The sequence below is a fragment of the Scatophagus argus genome, chromosome 19 (genome assembly GCF_020382885.2).
Source record: "Scatophagus argus isolate fScaArg1 chromosome 19, fScaArg1.pri, whole genome shotgun sequence".
Taxonomy (NCBI): Eukaryota; Metazoa; Chordata; class Actinopteri; family Scatophagidae; genus Scatophagus; species Scatophagus argus.
Window position 1 is genome coordinate 15,171,935 of NC_058511.1, and position 23,747 is coordinate 15,195,681.

A 23,747-nucleotide genomic window follows, 5' to 3' on the forward strand; every position below is an offset into this window, starting at 1 on the left:
TGGTGAAGACCAAAACAGAGCTGAAAGAAGAGTGAATAGTGGACTTATATTGGACAAGGGGCCAGAGACGAGACTGTCATTGTTAGAAACGTTAATACTACCAAATGAAAAAAAAAAACATATTTATTTAACTAGATAAAATTTGTATATTACTTTGATGCATGTGCTGTGTTGGTAAGTGTGTTTGAAAGTTGATATGGATGTGTAAATATGTGAAACCAAACTTTCGGAATACTAACATACTAGCTTGCCAGATATGAGCACTAACAACACGTGTGTTTGTTGTTTACATTCATTGTTAATATTGGTATTTCTTTAAATGTGAATAAGACAGGAATGAGGCCAAAACAGTCCTGTGCCAAAGAACAACCACTGCCGCAGAGACACGCTGCTGTTCAATAGCACACACACAGCAGTGAGTAGTATCTGTTTGTGACTTCTATTTTGCTTATGTTTACAGGATCATGGCATTTAACAAAGTTTTTTTTAAAAAAATTTTATATGTATTAGACTAAAAAAAAGCTTGAGCTAAGAGAGCTTGTTGAACATGTTGAACTCTTTCCCACATCTCCCAGCTGAAAGTAAGGAGCAGCGTTTGTGTAGCTACCTGTACCTTGATGTGTACTGCATAACTTTTTTTTTGTTTTTTTATTTTATTCTTTTGATAATAATCATCTGACAGGGAGTGCTGTTTTCATGATTATACATGATCCATGGTGCAGGTTTCAGTGGTTAAGAAGTACAGTGTAAATGGGCAGATTTGTGCTTGCGTACTTTTTTAGAGAGATTTGAACAGCACATTGATGTCGTGTCCTGTGTTATTTTTATGACTTTACAAACTAAAGTGCAGAAATACAGTCTGTTCAAATATCTAAAAACACTGCACAGATTTTAAGTTAATATCCATGTTGATCCTTTAAGCATAAGCAGTTGAATCTCCTGATTATGCATCTTCTGCATCAGGAGCATATTAAAAGATTACAACTTAAAAAAGAATGACAAGTTGAATGGTATATCTAAAGAATATAAACAGCAAATCTTTGATTTTAAAATACTTTATTTCATAAACAATATCGAAATTCAACTTGGTCACATACACAGTAAGGATAGAAAATGCTTGAATTAGAATGAGAGAAAACAACAAGTAGTGGGCATTCCTATCTGCTCCTTGAGTAGCGGCTCCATCGTGTGAAGATGATGGCAAAGAGCTAAAGAGCAGCCCGATGGTTAGAAAACTGTGCTACACGTGGAAGATGCAGGTTGAAGCGCCTGCCCTGCCGAAGCCTCTGTGAGCACAACACTGAATTCCTTGCAACTGCAGAGATGACGATTTGTAGCTGAGGCTGACCTTTGACAGCTCAGACACTTTCTCGTTATGTGTGTTTACCATCTGCTACAGTCAAATCGTAGAGAAAGACAGATTCATGTTTGGCACCTTTCACGTCTTCGGCTTTATTCACTCAGTCATTCTGACTTGTCATGGAGTGGATACATCAGAAAATAGTCTTTCCTTTAAAGTAGAACATGGAGGCAAGCCATCTGTATCTCACAAATAGACATAAATAAATCAGTTTAAATACTGAAAAGACAACATTTTGGTCCATGGTGTAAATCGAACTAGAAAATATTCACATTGTCTCCCCATCTTCAAATAGGGCTGGATAATTCTTGTCATGTTGGAAGACCTTCACCTGTGTACCTAGACTATTATAAACCTTCTCTAATATATAGCCAAATATTGCAAATATTGTGCAAGATCAAAGATACTATCTGTGCAAAGAATGTGTGCTCCTCTACTATAAAAGCTTGGACAGGTGTCAGTTTTTAGTTTCGAGTTCTAGAAAAGTTTCCCACAATAGAACGACACTAGGACAACACTAAGAAGGCATTTGCTGTATAGGATACCGTTTGCTGTAGACCGTAATTCAATTAGAAATGCCTTTTGTTAAAGAATACACCAAAATGCACACATCACGAAAGCCATTCACGTAATGTTAGAAAGAAAACCCACAGGCCATGGGGCTGTATGTGCCATCTGGGGGAAAATATTGGGAAGTGGCTGCTCTGGTGTTTCTTTTCTGTACAGTGTGGTCCGTCTATCCCTCTTGTCTGACTCACCGGCGAAGCTACAGTTGGTGAGGCGTTGAGGGGGAATGACTGAGGGCTCAGCGAGCTGTGCTGGGCTGGACAGTGCTTCACCATGCTGTGCCTGAGACAAACTGTGCAAATGCTACTGTGCTATTCGTCCTCTGGACTACCGGCGCTGCTACTGTACAGTAAGTGTGGTAGCACTCCAGAGGAGGCTGTGGATGTCTCTATATATGTGTGTGTGCGAGCGCGTGTGTGTTTGTGGTACAAACGTTGGCCAGGCAGTGATTAATTTGGGTCTTTCTATGACCAGTCAAACTGTAAACAGGTGTGTCAGTCTTCAGTTTTTATGTACAGTTCAGCATAAAACCCGGTGAAGCGGAAAAGAAGCTTCGATCTCCATCCAGTTCATTGTTTGGCTTCACAGCAAATGAAAAGTTTTTTTCTTTCTCTTCATCACTTTTAAATATCATGTCTTTCAATTCTCGACTGAGACAACTGCGGTTTGCGTATCCAGAGGTCTTTTTTTGTGTCTCTCCAGTTGCTGATATATCAGTTGTTATGAGGTAACCAAGGAGTAGATCATACTGAAACACAGCAAGAAGAAACAGGAAACAGGAAGTGAGTCAACACTTGTCTGACTGGACGGGCAGGCAGGCGGGAAGTGACAGAGTGACAATTACATAACAATTTAAATCATCTAATGACCTGTTTGAAGTACTGTGTGTGTGTGTGTGTGTGTGTGCGTAGTTGTTCACATTTCACTGATCCTTAGTTTTCTGCAGATTTATGTCACCTACTTGAAGATTTAATTTATTTTAGTTGCTGTCATCAGACCTTTATAGAGTATGCAATGTCCCTTTGAAGCTTTTCCGTATTGTCCAGATTAATGCTGTGTTCACACATGCTGTTTGTCTTCTAAAGCTTGAGTTGTGCTTCTCCATCAGGGTGCTGTGGTAGTCTACCTACAGTATGTGCAAAAGAGAAAGTGATGTCTTCATTTTTTTTTTTACATTTTATGATTATTATTATTATTTGTCCAATCAACAGTCCAAATCCAGCAAATGTTTGACATTTTTATTTGAAGAAAGACCGAAACGAATAATCAATTGGAATTTGGCGTCTAATTTTCTTTCATTCAGCTAATAGGTTCATCGACTAAACATTGCGGTCTACATTAGACAGACACGGGGACCACACTGGCCACAGGAGCAACACTGTGATTAGTGGTGCTACAGCAGTAATAAGTGGATAAGATTCTGTAACTTTTGACAAAATAAACGTACAAATCTCCATATTCTAAGAGAGAAGTCGAATTCATAAGCAAGAAAACACGCTCCTGATCAGTTCTATTGATCTACAGCCTTACGTTTTCTATGACCTGAAGTGGTATCATGGACCCCTTTCACATCTTGACAGAGAAGCAATGTGGGCTGCCTCAGCCTATTTTACAGAGCAAAGGTAGGACAGCAAGGTGCTCAGAATACAGCTGCATTTTTTTGTTTTGTCAGAGTAGAGAAAAAGTTCAGCTTTTTCAGCTAAAGGCTTCCATAGTGCCTTGTTGCACTGTAAAAAGAAAAAAAAGTATGTGTGAACACAGCTTTGAGCCAGCTTAGACTGCATAAAGTCAGTGGAAAGACACTAGTGCACATGAAAGGCAGCAAGTTAGGCAAGAAGTGCCTGTAATGAAACATTTCATTTTAATATCTGTAACCTGTACTGTCCCAATCCAGCAATTAGCAAGTCCTATTCAGTTTGAAGACACCTTTGCATATGTTGAACTAACAACACTGTGCCATGTGAACAATTTGGAAAATGATTTTAAGCCTCATTATCTGCAATTATAACAACACACAGTGGTTAAAGGAGATCCTTCTTTAAAGTTCCAAATACAGAATTTCTGTGTTACTGGCTTTAATTTAATTCATGTGGTATTTCTTGAATGTGTTTTAAGAATAAGTCCTGACTGACAGCCGGTGCATATATAAAAAGCAAGAAAACATCTTTATACACAGCCGTTCAAACCATTAATACATGGAAATGTCACAAGAGTGCCTTTTCACTGTTGCTAATAACATTGTGTGTCTACGTTAAATGTGTTAATTTTACACTTTTAGGTTTTTACCATGACCGAAAAGTGTAAAAGCAACAATCCTTCCTGGCATGTTTGTGCAATTTGATTCTTTCCTGAAATGACTGCAGCTGCAGAAAGGTTGTCACCGGATGCAAAAGAAAAAGCAAAAGCCGATGAGCAACACGTAATGCAATGAGCATGTGCAAAACAAGCTGTAAAACACACATTGCTGCAAAGTGACAAAGTGATTTCACAAGAATTTTCTTTTTCAAAGTTTTTTTTTTCCATAAAGAGTGATGTGTGATGTTCACCTGAAAAAAAAGAGATTCATAAACAGACTGAATGAAGTATCAACAGCCAAAACCACAGATGGAGGATTCAACACTTGTCTCACAGAGCTGTGACTTGACACGAACAGATCAGAACCTCGCTGACAGTAACTAATGCTTCCAAAGGTTTGTATTCATCCTTGAGGCCTTTCCAAGCTTCTAACACCTCTGTTAATCTCTGCTGGTGAGAAGTTCACCCTGTTGACTCATGAATATGCACGGACTGAAAATATGATGCAGAGAGAGAGTCAGCAGAGGACATACATGAGAGGAGAGACAGACAGATAAAGAGTGAAAGGCTGCTTCTTTCTCAGAGACTTGACCTTCTCCCATTACAACCTCTGAGAACTAGCTTTATCATTAGCAAATTGACTTGTAGCTCTTTAAATACCAGCTCCTTCACTTTCACAGCCTAATTAGACATTAACTAAACATAATGTATGCAAAAATATGACTTGTTATAAGACATACTGTAGCAAAGAGGAATACTGGCGCTATAGGCTGTGTGAAAAAAAATATAATGCTGGTTAATTTGCCAGATAGTCATGATTATTTATCACTTCATTTTAATGGCAAAACACGTTTGCACATAATCATATGTTCAGTTTCTCGCTTTTTAAATTAGCAGTCGCTATTATTTTTTTTTTAATAATTCCTTTTGAAACTAAAGTAATATATTATGCTCATTCATAGACAAAGAAGAACAACTCAGTATTTGTTTAACTTTGTATGTCCATTTGGGGTTTGAAGTGTAACCAGCCCTTGAACTGTATTGTAAATGTGTCTGATCAAATCCCATGAACAGCAGAGCCACTGTGAAGCAAACTCTTTTCACGCGACACCTTATTACACAGGAAGAACGCGAGTCAATGAGTTAACATCCAATCACTGTAGGTCTAATGAGAGAACAGCACAGCACATGTGTGTGCAAGGCGAAACACAAAGGAAGACAAATCCAATTCCCTTCACCTGTTAAGTCATTTTCACCCAACATTATTCTGTATCCACCACCACTGCACACTTTGTGGCACGAGTGTTCATTTTTAAATATTTCAGTATGAATGTTTGATCATTGAGGTGAGTGATTTGAATTGTGTTTGTGTAGAGCGGCTCAAGATGGCTAATATGTGCAAAACATGGTTACTAACTAATATCGTTTGTGTTGTTTTTCTTCTCATTTCAATTCAATTCAATTCAGTTTATTTATATAGCGCCAATTCACAACAAAAGTTATCTCATGACATTTTCCAATTTGAGCAGGTCTAGACCAAACTCTTTAATTAAATTGTAAATAGAGAGAGCCCAACATTTCTTTGCATGGTTCCATATACTGAGTAGCAGATGCTATGATTATAGTATTCAATCAGTGTTTTGATTGTTCCTGCAGCTTTGCACGATGTTTGAGGCATTTTGAGAAAGCAGACTTTGTTGTTATTGTTGTTGTTGCTTCAACCTCTTAACTACATGACACTTGATTCAAAGTTAGAACTCTTTTTCTTACCGGCTATAAACAGCAAAATATATTTTAAATCTAAGAGAGAAGTGAAATCCCTCCTTTCATTAGCCCACTATGGGACCCTAATACAAGAAAAAAATATATACGGAGTGAGAGACACTGGTAAATTTGTCAATTTAAAAGATTAGTTTACAAGTCAAAAAAGAGACAGCTTAATGTAAAGGACTGACACCAGAGGGTTTCTGTGAGTGTGAAATAAAACATTACTTACACAACTGTAGGGGATCTTGTCTTTCTGGTTAGGTCTTTTCATGGTCTTGAGTATCAACTGTGACTTTGCTGATTTGCAAAATGACCTTTTAAATCAACAAGCATCATATGGCACAATTCGAACTCTCTCAGCAGTCTCACTACCTATTGTGCCTTTTTTTTTCCTGAAATAAGGTCCTATGTTGGTCCACTGGAAGGGTAGGGACTTTATCTCCTTAGGTAATTCAATGGCAAATAAATACACCTCAATGAACACTGAGATACAAGCAAACAATGGGAGAACACATGTGCTTCTGCTTCACTGTAAAATGCATTCTGTCTCCCTGATGACACATTGATCCACAGTACAGTAACTCGACCAGTGAAAACACAACACCAATACCAGATGGATTATCTGCCAAGGTGGCTCACCTTATAGTAGAAATATACACAATGATGATGTTCATGTGCTCTAAACGAAGAACCTAAATCATAATTTATTATTATAACTCCTGCCTGTAAAAAAACATTTGCTATCAAGCGTTTTCCTTCAGTGACAGATGTAACCTATTTCACGTTCCATTAGCTTTCAACATCTGTCTAGTAAATGAGCCGAGGTTAACCTTGTGTGCGCATGCATCTGATTATGTGTATGTGTGTGAGCAAACATAAAGGCCTGTGTTCTTATGTGGCCTTTCTGGAAAGAACAAAAAAAAATTAGATTAAAAGGTTAGACCTGTAAATGTACAACAGGACAGCACATGGGCAACAGCATACAACAACATGCTAAGAACTAGAAGCTTTAGACCATAAGGGTTGAACCAAGCTGAGAAAAGACAGGAAACCTGTATCTTGCAAGGAAACAGCACTCATTACTGGGGTACATCACATTTCACACAGCATCCCTGTGACAGAAACTCGTTCAGGAGGAGAAAGGGAAGGAGAGGTTGGAGGGTAAAGGTCACATTCCAAGGGGAACTCCATTTGTCAGACGGGGCTCCATTATCATCCAGTGTCAGAGGAGCTACAGCTGAGGAGGAAGACACATCACAGAGCTCAGAGTAGACACGGGCAAACTTATATTGAAGTGCAGTGGTTTGTTCTTTTTGATTGATTTCGAATTACTTATTGAGGAATTTATTTATCTATGTGTCAAATAGGTGAAACCATCCAAGAAATATATTTAGCCCAGGTCTGCCAAATGCCCTCTGAGTCTGTGCCTCTGGCCTCCTGCTGCGCCCAGATGGGCAAAATCAAGAGTTATAGAGTAATTCCACTAGATCATCTGCACCAGATAAGCTCCACTGAGCAACCAAAAAGGATTTTAAATCACTCTTCACCCAGGTGTGGAGGTGAGCACTCAGGTGGAGCTGTGTGTTTATCTCTGTGTCTGCGAGGGCATGCACAATTTCATTATGTGCATACATGGGGTTTTGTGCTTGAGTGTGTGTGTGCAGTAAGATTTATTGTGAGAGTGTGAAGGATCTTTAGGTCATGGATGCAGGCGAGCGGTGCTGTTTGGATTTGGGGAGCAGTGAAAAAGAAGGTTCAGCATCACAGGGTGAAAAAAATAGAAACAAGATTCATGTGGCAGGTTTCAGACTCTTTCAATTTCAATTCATCCAGTTCTGCACACCCACTTCCCAAACCAAAATAATTTTGGCTATTCATCCCAGCTATCAACCCAGTCTGTAAAACAGCAGTTTCACTTCGGAAATTGGTTTTCAGCCCTCGCATGTCATTGGACTGACCTGGTTAGGCCCATACACACTGATTATAAGAACATAATTTAGCAACTACAAAGGTTACTGTATTGATACAACCTGGGATTTGATTGTCCTAGTTTTCTATTCTTATGGTCACAGTATTAATTAAAATCACAGATATAATTGCTTAAATCTGCTTATATGGCAACTTCTCCAGAAACGAATTTGGCATGACACAGACTCTAAATAAACCCTCTCTGTATTCATGTTGTCCAAACCACTTCACTTTGGAGTACAACAGAAAAGTAATAGGTCACAGTTGTGGACCAATGGACAGTTTTCAAAATATTAAGAGTACTCACTGATTTAGCATTGCCCTTTTATTATAGAACCTTGTACCTTCATTACACACAATGCAATTCAACTCAAATAAGTACTGTAACTTTGAGGGTTTGCTTACAACCTGTGTGTTTGTGAGACCACTTTCGGTACCTTTTGAGGCTGGACTGATAAGGTTATCATAATTTACAGAAACGTTGACTAAAACTACAAAAATAAGACCCAGGTTTTCAGTCTCTTTATTATAATATTTATTCTATTGCTACAGCATCATCTCGTATTTTCTAGATGATGAGTAGAACAGAGATGTACTAAATATACTATTAATAGTTTATGGTTGATTCGCAAAAGAAGGAACTATTATTCTACACTACTACTATAAACTACTATTCTAAAGGCGCTGACATGGGGTAGAACTAATGAATCAGCCTATAGGGATGAAGCCATATGCTTTTTAAACTTTTTTTCAACAAACCCACCCTCTTGAACTTGACAGAATTGAAAGTGAATGGATCATCGCCCTGCTTTTTGGCAAATACCTCAATGCTGCTGCTGCTGCTGCCAGTGTCTCTAAAACAGCAGATCAGTCCAGCATGAGCAAGGCAGAATGGAGTGGGATGGAGAAGCAAGATGATAAAAGTATAAGTATATAGGCCCACACTAGCCAGGATGTTCCCTTTTCTTGTCTCATTCTAATAATAAACTAAACACTATATAACACACAGCACAAGAGTATTCTTAGCAGCTGCACCCTGTGTGGTGCTCTCTGAAAGAGATAAGGTTATGTTAGCAAAATTAATTTATACCAATTATTCAAAAAAATACTTTAGTACATTCAAGAGAAAAATATACTAGGCCATGTTCTCAAAGCTTTCGAGCTGTTAAAGTACACCTTTTGTCAATCATGAACTAAAATATTTAAAACTATCATTAAGTTGACCATCAGAGTTTCCTCTTCATTGAAACGACAACACACTGACTTCATCTATTGACTGATGGAGGCATTGGTATGAAAATGGATGAGATATTTATGAGCATATTTTTTTCCCAAGTTTCTAGTACTATACCATGCCAGGAGGGAGAATACTATATTCATAATCTTTGGTCTTAATATTACTGCTGTCCATAGAAAACAAATGTAGTTTCAGGAAGCTGATTCTTTAAAGCTGACAACTTTGTTACCCATTAAGTTTGGAATTTGTGCTGTGTGTCCATGTTTCAGAAAACTCAGGACATGAAATGACATATTTTATTTCAATACATTTAAAACTTAATTAATATTATTATTTTTTTTAATCATAGCATAATATCTGTACCTTAGTAGCTGTAGCTATAGGAACAAGGGAATGAGGTCACATATCATATCTCTCTTGCATATGTTCATTTAAGGATGTCAGGTTTACTGTAGAGATGCTGCTTTTATCATTAACAAATACACTAAAGAATAGTATTTTGCATTATAGAGAAAGAACAACATTCACCACATTGCTCATGATGTTGCTTTTCTACCTGTGTGGTATTGCTGTGATAAACATATTAACATCACTATTAATAAAGTAACTATTGCCTTAAAAGCTATATCAGCAGAATATTATTTCTCTACAATGATGTGACTATAAAGCATGAGTTAAATGTTTAATCAAAGCATTATCACACACATACAAGAACAACTTCATGTTAAAGTTGCAATCCTTTTTGGGTAATGGGACAATCATTAAGAATTCTTTTCTGTGTGTGAATACTGCCATATCTGGCTGTTAAAAATGATTTATCTTTATCATAAAGCCACAGCAGTCCTTCATGGCACATTAATTGCAAACTTGGCCTTTATAAAGATCAAGATCAAGAGAATTTATCTAAAACTGTGGCACCTATATGGAAGACCATTAGGGCCAAATTTTCTTAAGACTATTGCTATTCTGTCTCAATTTACTACCATAGAATGAAAGGTCAGAAAAAATATAAGGATTGTACCTTTAAGTGTTTCCATTGATAAGACCTATTAGAGGGATATTTCCAGGTTCCACACACTGCAGCACCCACACGACACACATGGAACAAGAATCCGGAGTGATTAATAACAGCAACATTACACATGGACAGTATATTATTGTCATGTAGCAGCAATCAGCAAAAACAATAGTTGACAAATCCCGAAACACTGCACAGGCAGTGTGCAGTTTCAAAATTATCATAATTTACAGAATTTCTTTCTGATGTATAAAAATTCAGAATAATGAACATTTTAACCAATGCCTAACAGTTTGTCCTTTGGCTCTTCCCCTGAGCATTCTGGTAGTGCTTGTCAATGAAGTAAAGAATCAAATTCTCTCAACATCACATGCATTAGCAGTAGTGGACCTAATAGGAAGCCTAAGGAACCTGACAGATCGACAGCATGTGACAATACTTGCATGTGACTGCCAGAGAAATTGTTACTTTATTCAGTGATTTGCACTCACATTGCTCCATCAGAGCTGGGAAATCAAAGCAAGTTAAATAACCACATGATAGCAAAAGGGTTGGAATCAACATATGATGTGACTGTTCACTGTCACATTTTCCTAGTTTTGCATTTTCATCATTTCCCTTCAAAAACTGGTCTATGTGGTTTATTGTCTAGTAGCTTCAGTTCAGTTTCATTGTTTTCAACTCTAGCTGTCATAATCAGATTAATGTAATCTCTTTACATGTAATCTAATCATGTCTGCCCACATCTTCTCGAGTGCTCACCAGTAGAGATAGTAGAAGAAGGAGAGGACAAAAAAGGATAGCTTGCACCAGGCCTCCTTCAGGCAGAACTTGAGCGTGTCACCGTTCATCACGGATGCCGGGTCGTAGAGCAGCTCCTTAGTGTCCGTTGGGGAATGGAAGTACCTACCACAGAGGGCAAAGACCACACCACGGGTAGTTGACCCGTTCCAGACCCCGGGGGGAAGGGGAAAGAAGGAGCGAAGACGGTAGGCAGGGGAGATGACGGGAGGAAATGGGGAAGGAAATAATATGGAAAAAGATGGCATGATGAGTTAGGGGGGACATCATCATGCAGTAGACGTGGGTGAAATAGTAGCTGAATATGTTTGTGGAACTTTACCGTTTGCCAACCTCCCTCTCCTGAAAAGTTAAATAGTTTAGCCAATGTGACTAGCTGCAACAGGCCTGTCAAGCTTTGTATTCTCTACGTTTTGAAACAGGTACGTGGCAAATGTATAAGGAATGGAATAAACAGCGTTCTCATCTGCAGTCAGGCAACAGTTAGCAGGCTGTGGAAATGTTGAATTGAAATGTTACTCTCTTATCATTATTGCCACATTATAGACATCAGTAGCATCACAGTACAAGTAAATAACGGTTATTTAAGATTTGGGTCTGGGATTATGATGTGACGTGAAGTAGCTTTAGTCTCAGTATTTTGATATCATGCGTGTACTCATCAAGTGCATAATTTTTTGCAAAGGTTATGCTTGTTTTAAATAAAATCAGCTAGTAACAATGTTAATGTTAATGAGCTAGCTAAAGTTGATAAAATTTGCTAGTATTTGTTTTAACCGACCAAATCGACGATTACTACCTGGAAATGAGATGCCTCATTTGAGAGGAATCAGTGACTCATAATATATCAAAAATACTAGAACTCTGAGAAGTACATATACCATTGTTATGACAGTAAACACCCTGTGCGCTATGCTAAAGCAAAAAGCTTGACAGGTGAAAGTGAGGAGATAAGAGCTTAGCAAAAGATATTCCAACAATTAGTTTCACTTATCTTGTGGTGCAAACATAAAGTTCCTGACAAGATAAATAGAGTATGATTAAATATTTGAATGGCTATTCAAATATAAGTTCACCCAGGTCTATTATGTGGTTTCTTTAAGGTATCAGGGCTGGGGTTTATCTTGTGACTTGCAGCTCTAACTGCTGTGCATGAAAATGAGCCAAACAATGATTTTCAATGAAACACTAGAATGAATTTTCAATGAAAGATTTAAAACTACAACCATCTATCACACACTGACTGTTTGAAGAGGAAAATCTACCCTCTAATAATATGCATGTTGTTGCTATACTTTTAGCATAATCAATATTTGTAAACACAAAGCCCTCTTAAAGCTGTGTAAAATGAAAATGTGCAATGTCACCAAAAGACAAAACCTGGCGGTGATTAACTGCAGAGGGAATTGTAGGATGTTTACATCCCAGTGAGACTTATTTCAGCAGGGCTGTTAGAATAATGAAATAGAAATTATGTCATACAGGAAATTAGTACTCAGGGAAAGTCACTCTGAGGAAATATGAAGAGGGAATTCCAGCTGGTGCCTGTTTCTTTGAGAGAGGGCTGTTTATGTACCGATACGCAACCGCCACATTGTTTTATATAGGGGGAAATATGCCTTTAATGGACCCCAGAGCTGATACAAATGAACAGGATTAACAGTGGACAACTGTATCTTAATGTAGCCTAACAGACCAGTTGCATTAGGATAGCTGCTTTACTTCTGGTTAAGTTTCAGTCATTCAGTCCACAAAGCCCATCTCAGAATTTCACTCATTTAAACATTCTAATTACGCTTTGGAAGGTGTGATGGGTAATGCAGTCCAACCATGAAGCTGCCATCATTATGCATGTGGTCTGTTCAGCCACTGCCCAAGCTAACAGATGGTTTATTCATGTCCATATGTTATGTTAATTCATGTACATTGACTGTTCACAATGGTGAAATGATCATACATTAAAATGAAATGTCATAAATTAATTACATTGTCCATTCACTAATTCACATTTATGTTGGTCAGTAGATGACTCATGCATGTATGAATCTTCAATAATGCAGCCGAAAATGCATCTCAATGTATTTTGAGTTTGACAGATGGATTTTATAATGACTCACTGAACACAATTTACATGTATTTCTACAAAAGATACATGCACAAATGGCTGATGATAAGGTAAACAAGGTTAGCCAATAGTTAAAGTTCTACAACATATGAGTAGCTATTTGTTCCACAATTGCCCTAAGCAAAAGTGACAGAAAAGACAAGAAGGAGAACAGTCATTTGACACACTACATGCTTAACTGTATGTCACAGGTAAAGATCCTCTGTATAGATAAATCTTCCAGAGTTTGCTAAACAACAAGACAAATACACACATGCACACACACACACACACAGATTTTGCATTGGATTCAACTGGCATCGAAAGCATTTTAAGAAACTGAAACAACACTGCATGGCCAGAATGTCTTGGAATTTCCCTCTACACTCCCACGTTTGCATATTGTGAGAGCTTTTAGTCTGGCAAAAAATGTATTTTATTAATAAAAAAAGGAAATGTCTCCCATGAATGGACCAGCCACTTACATCATTGCAGAGTAATTAATGTCTCTATGTTGAGGCAATACACACTTACATGCCTGTATGTACTTTGAAACAGTTTTTGCTTGCTGTAATAATTCCTTTTGTTCATACTGGCCACTAAAAGACCCCTTTCTAATGGCAGGGAGGTGAAAGAGGTGAGAGACAGAATGCACATTCTTCTTCAGGAAGGGGAAATTTCAGACTAAATAGACTAACTTTAGAAGATCCCCTTCATTTGTGACTAACTCACACAGCTGAAACCTCCTATTAACATCAGACAGACACAAACTTTGGAGTACATTTATACACAGTGTGAACACTGGCCCCCATCACTTACGTTAGATGTACATTAGAAAGGGTTCTCCTAATGGCCAGTATGAACACCAGGAGTGTCTACAGCAGACAAGGAAGACTTGAAAGACTGTCTATAAATTATGACAGACAAATGTCCGTTGACTACTTTGATAGTAAAGAAAACGATGATTCATGTTCTGCAGTGATGAGTTATAGCCATCTTTTTAAAATGATTTCTAAGCAGATTTATAGACGTTTATTTACAATGGACATCTGCAATAAAGATATTCTCAGTGAGTCACAATGAACCTAAAAATATGTGTAAAATTTGGGCAATTGGTCATTAAGAGTTACTACTTTAATTATCTCCATGAGCTGTGTGTCACAGTGACTGCTGAAGCTCCTAATGTTGACCGTGTTGATGAAGGAGCCAAATCAGAGGTCTAATCTACAATGACAAACTTTCCTTCTGATGCAGTAATGAACAGACCTCACTGTGTGAGACTACTTTATAACTCTGAATTTTCTCCACAAAGAAGGCAGAGGGATGCATAACTTCAAATTTGGCTACGTAGCACTAGAGGTGAGTTAGAAAGCCTTAGGGCGCCACATAATGTCGCATAAAAAAGCCCAAAACATCGAATGTAATTATTTTAATTACATACATGGACTTTATTGCACGAGCTCAGTGTAAAGAGTCTCACTTAATTTGAAGTTTCCCTATCATGTTGCATAAGTGTGTATAAATAACATGAGCATGATTTATAACAGTAGAATAATCTGAAATACTTGACTCTTGCATCTGATAGTTGAACAAACACATTATGTTATGTATGCGGATGTAGATGTTTGCAGATGTTTCACTTGAAGAGGAATTCAGTATTTTTTAAAACTGGATCCTATATTTACATATTTGCCAAAATTTTGGAATTGATCCAGTAGCTCGCCTTAGCTGGACATGCAACTGAAAATTCATATTTAACTTTATAATTGAATAAAAACATAAGGTTTATTTTTTAGTTAACTAAGTTCTTTAATCATATTGACTAAAAGTTTTGGAAAATCCTTTTGAGAGAGCCCTCACTGAGAAATCACTGCTTTTCCTGGCTACAAGACAAAATGACAAATTGCTCAAGTTCTGCTGCCGACAAAGTTGTCATCTGACCTTAAAGCTCATTCCCAGCAATAGATGTAAACTCTGCAGAGCATCACATCGTCATTTCGACTCACAAGTGAAAAGCTACACAAACGTACATTCATGCACATACGCAAACAAACCCATCCAGATATGTTGGTGTGATCGCATACACATACATGTGTCTATGAAGTATGTGTTTTAATAGCTCACCACCAGTGTCTTCCTCCCTCTCCTCTGAATCACCTTGTCAATATTAGATCTCTCTCCTATCACTCACTGGCTTTTTCTCTTGGCCTCGGCGTCCTGCCTCCTGCTACTTCCTCCTTCATTTTCCACCCTCCTCCATCTCCGTCTTACCCCCTCTCTTTCTCTTTCTTTACTTGTCTTCTCATCTCTCAGCTGTGCAGGTAGCAGCATCTGTAGCCGGTGGGCATCTGGCACAGTCTCCAATTAATGAGATAGCAAGATGTTTTTCTCTCTTTAGTTCTCCTCTCCTCTCTTCTCCTCTCTGCCTGTAACTTCCACTAGCTGAGCACATGAACTTAAACCAATCAGGTTGCCAGCAGTCCATGTCTGACCCACACTAGCAGGAAGAACAGCAACAAAGACAGCGAGACAATGAAGGAGCAGCACAAGGAATCTGAGGATCACTGACTGGTGACCCATTTTTCAGATATTGCCTTTAAGAAGCTTGAGATGTGTTAGAACACTTGCTTTTAACTAATATTTTTCATTTCTACGTCTCTGCTATGGAGATTCATTCTTGTCCAAAATCTATTGAAACACATCAGTTAGCCATACTGTTGCACTGGCTGACATATTTGTTCTTTATTACCATTAACACACATTTTAGATTATTTTAACTCCATCCCACATACAGCATTCTGCTGCTATACTCATATTCATGAACCTTACCTGCAGTGTTGTTTATCCATCTAGATTGTTTTTATGTTGATGTCAGATGACATTTTGCTTGTGGTGCTCAAAGCACTAAAGAAGTACATTTAAAAAACTGAACAGCAACGTCTCATTTCAGAACTTGCGACCTGGCTACTGCAGGTGATCCACAGATTTTGTTGTCAGCAATTTCATGTAGGAACTATTTTCTTTCCGTATCATCTGTATTCAGTTGAAAGCAACAAGTTAGACATGGTAGAAAAGTCAGAAAGTGTTGAAGGGCGATTCCAGAAGGTTTTGATCTTTTCATGAGATTTGTTGACAGTTAAAAAAAAAAACAAAATTAGAATTACTGTAGCTTTATTGTGTAACAATAACAACTTTCATAGTAAATTAAAACTCCCATGAGAAGACTAAATCCAACACAAGGCTTTTCCTATCTTGCTTCTGGTTGGATGTCCCATTCGTTCCTAAAAACGAATGGAGCTACATTTAACGAATGGTTAAAAATGCCCAGTGATTTACCCAAAACAGTTGAGCACTATAGTTTTTAGCAACATTCCTAAAACAGGAACTATTTTTTCATGTGTGTGTTAACACACAGATTTGCTGCACCAGACATTACAGCAGTAGAATAAATGGAATAAATTAATAAATGTGAATGGTATGATGAAGGAGATATTTTGGTTATTTTGGCTAAAATGGGAGACTATTTCCTGTCCATTGGTGCTCATCATTAGCACTGAATACAGGCAGTGTGCAACAAAATTTATCAATATGGATGTAATTCCTAGTAATACTGGAACGCACACCACTTGTCAGCAGTTAGCAATGGGCAAGTATCATAAGCCTAAGACTGTCATCTACAGCTTTTCACTAGTAGTTACTTTTAATTTAATTCCCAGCCATAACTTATTTTGACTTAATCTTACTTTCAACCATCAATGCAAACCCAACTTGCCTAATCCTAACCCTTGCCTTAATCCAACCCTAAAGTGAGTCTTCACCCTAATATTTAACAATTTACACTGTGGGGACTTGCATTTTTGCATACATACACACACAAACACACACACACACACACACACACACACACACACACACACACACACACACACACAATGATAGACTGTTCAGTTACCTCCATGTGTTGTAGAAGAGCAGGGGAATGTTGAGGCCCACAGTTAGCCACTCCTGGGCACACAGGAACATGATGCAGAAAAGCCCATGGATGGAGTACTCTGGTAGCACCAGCTGGAAGAAGACAGGAGCATGAGTCAGAGAGGAGTGGAGCAAAGAGAAATCGATTATTCACACTTAAATCACTTCTGAAACTACTTCAGCTGTCAGCTGTCAACTTCTCCTACTCCTTTATTTGCTCTGATATCAGAAGAGCATGAATAAACCAACACTATATTAAACTAAACGGCAGTTGGTTAGCAGATGCCACATTATCATATTAATGCCCACAGGTGTAAGAAAACACCTCAAGTATAATTATTAGTATTCAAATACTTATCCTAGCCTATATTTAGCCATTGCAAATCTGTCTATCTGTAAGAATTCCAAATGGCTAAATGCCCCCATCTAGATTATAGAGAGCTTAGCATCACAATGGGCAGCACACACTGCTGGCAGGGCTCCACCATTATCATAATAACTGCAGGGCCTGGTCCTGCGAATGCAGGAACAAGACAACCTCCTGGCAAGCAGCAAGGGTGAGGATATGTGAGTCCTCTACCAATTCCAACTCCCCCCTAAGCAACAAGGCCCACTTTTGTTCTCCAAAATAAAAAACTTGAGATTAGTGAAAATAAGCATTTATTTGCAATTTTTATAATGATCCATGATGATAACAGATGTTACAGAATTCCTTACGCTTGCAGTCAGTTAACAAACTTTATACTTTTATATGCTATGTATATATACTTTTATACTTTGAATATAGTCAAAAGTATGTTCTTGCTGCACAGTAACACAGGAGTTTAACCACCGTCATCTGTGACTATGATTTGAACATTTTTCAGAAAATAGTAAAAGAAATTGAATTTTATTGTGGGGGATCCTAAATCAATAATAATAACAAATGGCCGCACCACCATTAACTTTGCCCATAGGCTGTTCCCAACATTTTAAAGGCTCTTATTTGAACATTATGATATGCTTTGATGCAATCATCATCCAAATAAAAGTCACACAAGTTGTTTAATTCCATACACATCAGTTGCCAGTCATTTGCCAGTTGCCAGTCATTTTTGGTCAGCTTATGGAGGCTAATGTGAGTGTAGCTGATGTTACCAGGCTGTGGATGGAACTGACATCAAAATCAGTTCACTGACGTTATCACTTTCCGCTTCTTCTACAGTTTGTTTTACCATGTCACAGATAAACATTTGAGTGTTTCTTTTCTCTAAAGTGAAAATGAGGCCCCACCGTACTTTACTAGGGAACAAGTCAAGTCTATGATGACTTTAGAGCAACTCACTAAAGTTAATCTTCCCCATGTCACTATGAATATACCTGATATTACAGTCTAAAGCAGCAATAATTGATTTTTGATCAACACTGACATATTTTCACCTTATACAGGTGTTAAAGTAAAGTTTACTTTCATTTGGAGTGTTTTTGTTGACCTATTAAGTCAATATTCACCTATTCACTCTCCTTTTTAACTCTGTTTCACTAATTATCACACCAGCTAACTTTGCCTGTTTGTTGTTTAATGTAGTGTGGATTTACTGTGGAGCTTTCTGGGTGAAATTTTACTGTGGCCATTGATCAGGATTAATCCTCCTCCAGACAAGCTGTAGTCAGCATATTCTTCACTTAAGTGCAATTACTTTATGACAAGGTGCAAAACACAGCTGACATGTTGTGATTTTGTATGTGTGCATATTTGACCCAAAAAAAAAAAATGTATGGCAAAAAAAGCCCATGAAAAGCATAAGGACTAAGGAGATTTGCTGCTTATCATCACGCAAAATGTTACATTTTTGTAAACAGTTATTACTGTATGTTTATCTGTCTGAGATATTTCGCCCATTATTTCTTCACCAATCCTATCCAATCACTAGCCAGGTTAGAACTTAGTTAGAGGTAGATCCAAAACAAAATATCTAGCTTTATATGTCTTTCACTTGCAAAAGTAGTCACTTAAAAATAATGAAGAGGAAATGAAGAAGCAGTGTTGAACTGTAACTATGAATTACATCTCCAGAGGGACAAGCAACACAATCATCTGCTAATGCAAAAATGTGTTCCAAGGCAAATTTGACTGTGTCTGGACACACAGAAATCTTGGAGATACTGTCTAGCACCGATATCAGACCAGAGAGAAAGTGCATTCTGCAAAGAGCTCAGTTTCATCAGAAGAAAACAAAAGAAAGGAGATGCGTGCAATTATTTTTCAAATTCTGCTTTCTTTCAAATTGCAATATGCTCTTTTGTCAATGTAACTACAAGCTGTGTTTTCTCATTGCTGCATGACTCAATATTTTTGTTTTTATCAACAATGGATCAAATGACTCTGTCTATTGTGAACAAGGTCACTCTTCTCAACAGAGTCATCATCCCGCTCTGCAGTTCCTCTCAGCTCTGCAAAGCGTTTAAGGGTCTGTCAGCTCGTTGTTTTTCGTTGACAGCTTTACTTTTGGTTCACTCTCACTGCTCTCATCATCATTTCCCAGCAGCAGCAGGCAGCTCTGATAAACTAACACCAAACCACAGACAAAGTTAGTGACTAGCTTGTGAACATATTGGACCATTTAGCAGATAAAAGACAAACTCTGATCTGAGGCCCATTTCTCCAGTTGGTGGAGACCAATAAAGAGCTAAAAGGAGAGTCAATATGACATTTAAAGAGTCAAGTAGACAGAATCATCTCTATGAATGCTAATTTTGCTTTACATGTGCTGGATGTGGAGTAAATAGGCAGATTGGATATATTCACCAAAACAATTTTTTAAGGTGATTAGATGTCAGAATTGTGAACAGTGCTGAATTCATAGATCTCCTTCACCTCCCATAAGAGACCAAAAGAATAATTGATTTTTGCCGAACATTTTGATTTTTGGAAATTGAGCTCATTCATTTTGAAAAAGGACACTTTAAATGATAAATAATTTATTTTGTTTTAAGGAAAAATTACTTAAATATACAAAGTTTATTGCTGTTCAGATTCTTATTACTGTCCATTCCTAGGCACCAGATGTTGCAACAAGGTCTGACAGCATTGCAGATTATCCCTTTAGATTATACTGAACATGTCTAATCTTTGGGTACCCAAAGTGTTAGCACACAACCAGTACATCTTGTCTTGCCACTATACATGGGTGACTCAAATTGCTTGCAATACAAATCCCTGTGAATGTGGTAGTTTGCTGTAATCTCCACTAGCTTTTCACCGCTGTGGTTTATTTAATTCACAATGAAAGCCACTTCACTACTCATGTATATTTAAAAGCGTACAGGGTGATGCATTACGGTGCCATTCCGAACCACCTGGCCCTGAACATTACTGTATACGCTGTCTTAACGAGGCACTGTTCGGGATGCATTATTCAGATGGCCACATGCCTCCTAATAACAGAAAAACACATTTTCAGTGAATAGCTCTTCACCAGCGGGAGACAAGAAAACTGCTGCTAAGACAAAACCTAAATATATCCATTTGCTTTCACACATACAGCAGGGAAGCTGTACACACATACATACACACACCAGTGCAGCATACATGCAGTACATGGACAAGAATGCATGCACGCTCACACATACTACCCTCCCCACACAGACAAAAAGCTCATTAAAAAACAAATAGTCACACTGAGCTTTACATTTTCCTTTTTCTGCCCCCCCCTCCCACCCTTTATTTTGTTCAAGTCCCTAATGCATGTTAGCTGACAGCACTCGGATGAAAGTACAGGCACGATGCGTCACTCTAGCGACCTTTCAACACTAAGAAGTACATAAAACTTTACTGACAATGACATAAGAATCTGATGTGAACACAAAAACAGGAAAAAAAACACCCTTGTGTCCCCTGGTGGCCTTGTTAAAGAAAGGAAAATAACTACTGTGTTTAGTATTTATATCTCGCATGCTTTCATGTTCTGTAATGTGCATAATTTTGATCAACATGTCACATCTAAAGCCAACATCCACAGAAAACAAAGACAAGTGACTCAAACCAAAGAAAGCAATTACACTTTTAACTCCTATAGCTGTAATTTAATAAAAATACAATATTATTGAATAAAATACTCCATTTGTTTAATACATATGTGTTTGCTTTTGGGAACCCAGAGAGAGAACATACATTTTTGCTGGTTGACTGAGGTGGCCACAAAGAGGAGTTTGATCTGGGGGATAGCGGGGATTTCCTGCTTTGCCCACAACTACTGATGTATCCATAAAGATGCACTCTCATCATCAGACAGGAAAGCACCACAACAGAAGAACATATCCAAGCAGTCTGTCTGTCTGTCTTTAGATAAGAAGGAAAACTTGAGCATTCCTTCTCCTGTATCCACATCACAGATACAAGCTTCTTTGGCAAAAACAGGTTCCATTTATAATGATTGTAGAGCAGAGAAAAATCTGTGTTCGAGTTGTGACTGAGACCCTCTGCTCACGTCTCTCACTGTCTCAGGACATATAAGGTTGGATAGATGAGACGCAACAGGCTTGTGTGCCTTCAATGCAAACACATTTGCGTCAGTATCAGGCAATCGAAGCAGCTGCACGAGGTGATTTAGTTTACAAAGCGAGAAAGTCCCAGGTGGGATGGAGGTCGGGGGTGAATGGTAGGTCACGCACATAAATTTCACCCAGGAGACCAGAGTTTTCATCCCATGTGAAAGGAAACATGTATCTTTTCCTACACATGACCACATAGTCTTGGTGCCTGTGCTTAACCAATGTGGCTTTTCATATTTAACACATGTTGAGGCTTTGCAGGTCAGCCATGCCAAAAGATACCTTGCGTATCTGGATGAGACAAAAAAGCACATGAGGATGTATCGGTATGTGTATGTGATGGGAATGTGTTGGCTTACATCCCTGGTGGACACAGAGTCTACAGTTATTATAGTGAACTGTTACTGAACACTGCAGTAGAGATGGATGAAGCAATATCAAGATTATGTCCCAAGGAAAAAAACTACAGTTCTGTGTTACCAGCAGCTGGTCAGACCGCACAGAAGACAGTCATCAGTAAAGGGTTTCATATTGTTGGCACAACTGTGGACTGTGGAAATAGGAACATTTGACAGGCAGAAGTTTGCAGTGCCATGCATAGACAGTTCAAATAACATCACAGGAAGTCCGTGTTCACCCTTCAAGGTCAATTGCAGACTAAGGGAAAGAAAACAACAAAATCCTTTTTGCAATTTACAATTTTATCAGAGAGCATAAAGTTCTATTTGCAGTTTCGATCCACTGGTCTGAGAACAAACTATTCAGTCAAGGTCTGGTGAGCAGTCAGGCCAACTTGTGTGAACAGCCGTGTTGTAATTTGTTATATTTATCATTGTTTAACTACATTCAACAGTAGCTGTGCTTATTGTTTACTTTCACAAACAGGATGGATGTGTTTTTCAGGCCACCATCACAGAAACGCAGAAACCCTGCCAGGTCCAGAGCTGACCCTGCAGTCCTCCTGAGCATCCTTTTCCCTATTTCATGGCTCAGTTCATTTGCCGTGTTTGCTGGGACAGAATGTAAAACACACACACTTGCAAAACGAAAATCATGTACAATTACAAAACCACATCGTGCTGCCAACACTGCTGTGACTCCTTCAAATTCAGTGAATGTGTTCACTATACACTAAGTGTGTGTGTGTATGTGTGGTATGTGTGCGTGTGTACTGGGATGTACTGGAGCATATGCATTCAATTTCCAGGCTAATGGAACAAACTATTTTCTTCTTTCAATTGCAGATGGACTAAAGTGTGTGTGTGTGTGTGTGTGTGTGCGCGCGCAGGCGTGCACTAGTATTACTCATGCTGTGGACACATAAATCTGTTTACACAGTCACATTGTGTAGACTCATCTTCCTTCTGGGGACAAAACCCAAGTCTCCATAATGTAAATAATTACATTTTAGATTGAAGACTTGAGTTAAGGTGAGGGTGAAGTTTACGATTAGGTAGGGTAAGTCTCAAGGAAAAGAATGTCCTCTAAACTGATGGAAACTCAACTGTGTGTGTGTGTGTTGAAAGGACCCATCTGGGACTGTGTCTGGCTGGGACTACAGATATGTTTCTGTTGCTGTGGTGCCTAGGGGCCACCCTTACACCCATCTGATCTGCCCAGCAGCAACTCTGCAGAAGCTCCATTCATGTGGGAATCTATATCTTACCCCAGTCACTACAAGTACCCCGTGATACAACGCCACTGCAGTTAGGAACACTGCACAGAGCTGCAGCCATGCTGTACACCACACCAACTGAACTCTCAACACTGTGGATGTTAGAATAGAAAAAAGAAAAAAAGAAAACAAATTCATCGGAATTTCACATTCGATAGGCAGTATGGAGCGCTGAGTGAAAGTAAGTAATATGATGGAATGTAGAGGTGAATCAAAAATCAGATTCAGTCAGTATAATTGTAATCCAGTCACAGGGGTGTGCACATAGATGGGTACATTGCAAACAGGAATGGCCAATTTGGCATACTTTCAATGGTGCTAACCTGCAAAAATGCAAATACAGACAACCGAATCAGGTCAGAGCCCACAGTTTTTAGTGTGGTTCAGACTGTCATTTCACGTTTGACAGCTGAAATACACTACTGGGTGACAGGGACTATTATGGTGAAG

General features: G+C 38.4%; 1 protein-coding gene across 1 annotated transcript in view; it reads right to left on the reverse strand.

Moving 5' to 3' along the window:
* Positions 1-1,062: 1,062 nt before the first annotated feature.
* cnih3 (cornichon family AMPA receptor auxiliary protein 3) overlaps positions 1,063-23,747 on the reverse strand; it is a 66,591-nt gene continuing 43,906 nt past the window's right edge. The window contains exons 4-6 of the mRNA XM_046373843.1: positions 17,070-17,182; positions 10,975-11,118; positions 1,063-2,675 (exon numbers count right to left, since the gene is read on the reverse strand). Coding sequence (XP_046229799.1) covers positions 2,648-2,675; positions 10,975-11,118; positions 17,070-17,182 — 285 coding nt within the window. The 3' untranslated portion in view covers positions 1,063-2,647. The remainder of the gene's footprint in view (positions 2,676-10,974; positions 11,119-17,069; positions 17,183-23,747) is intronic.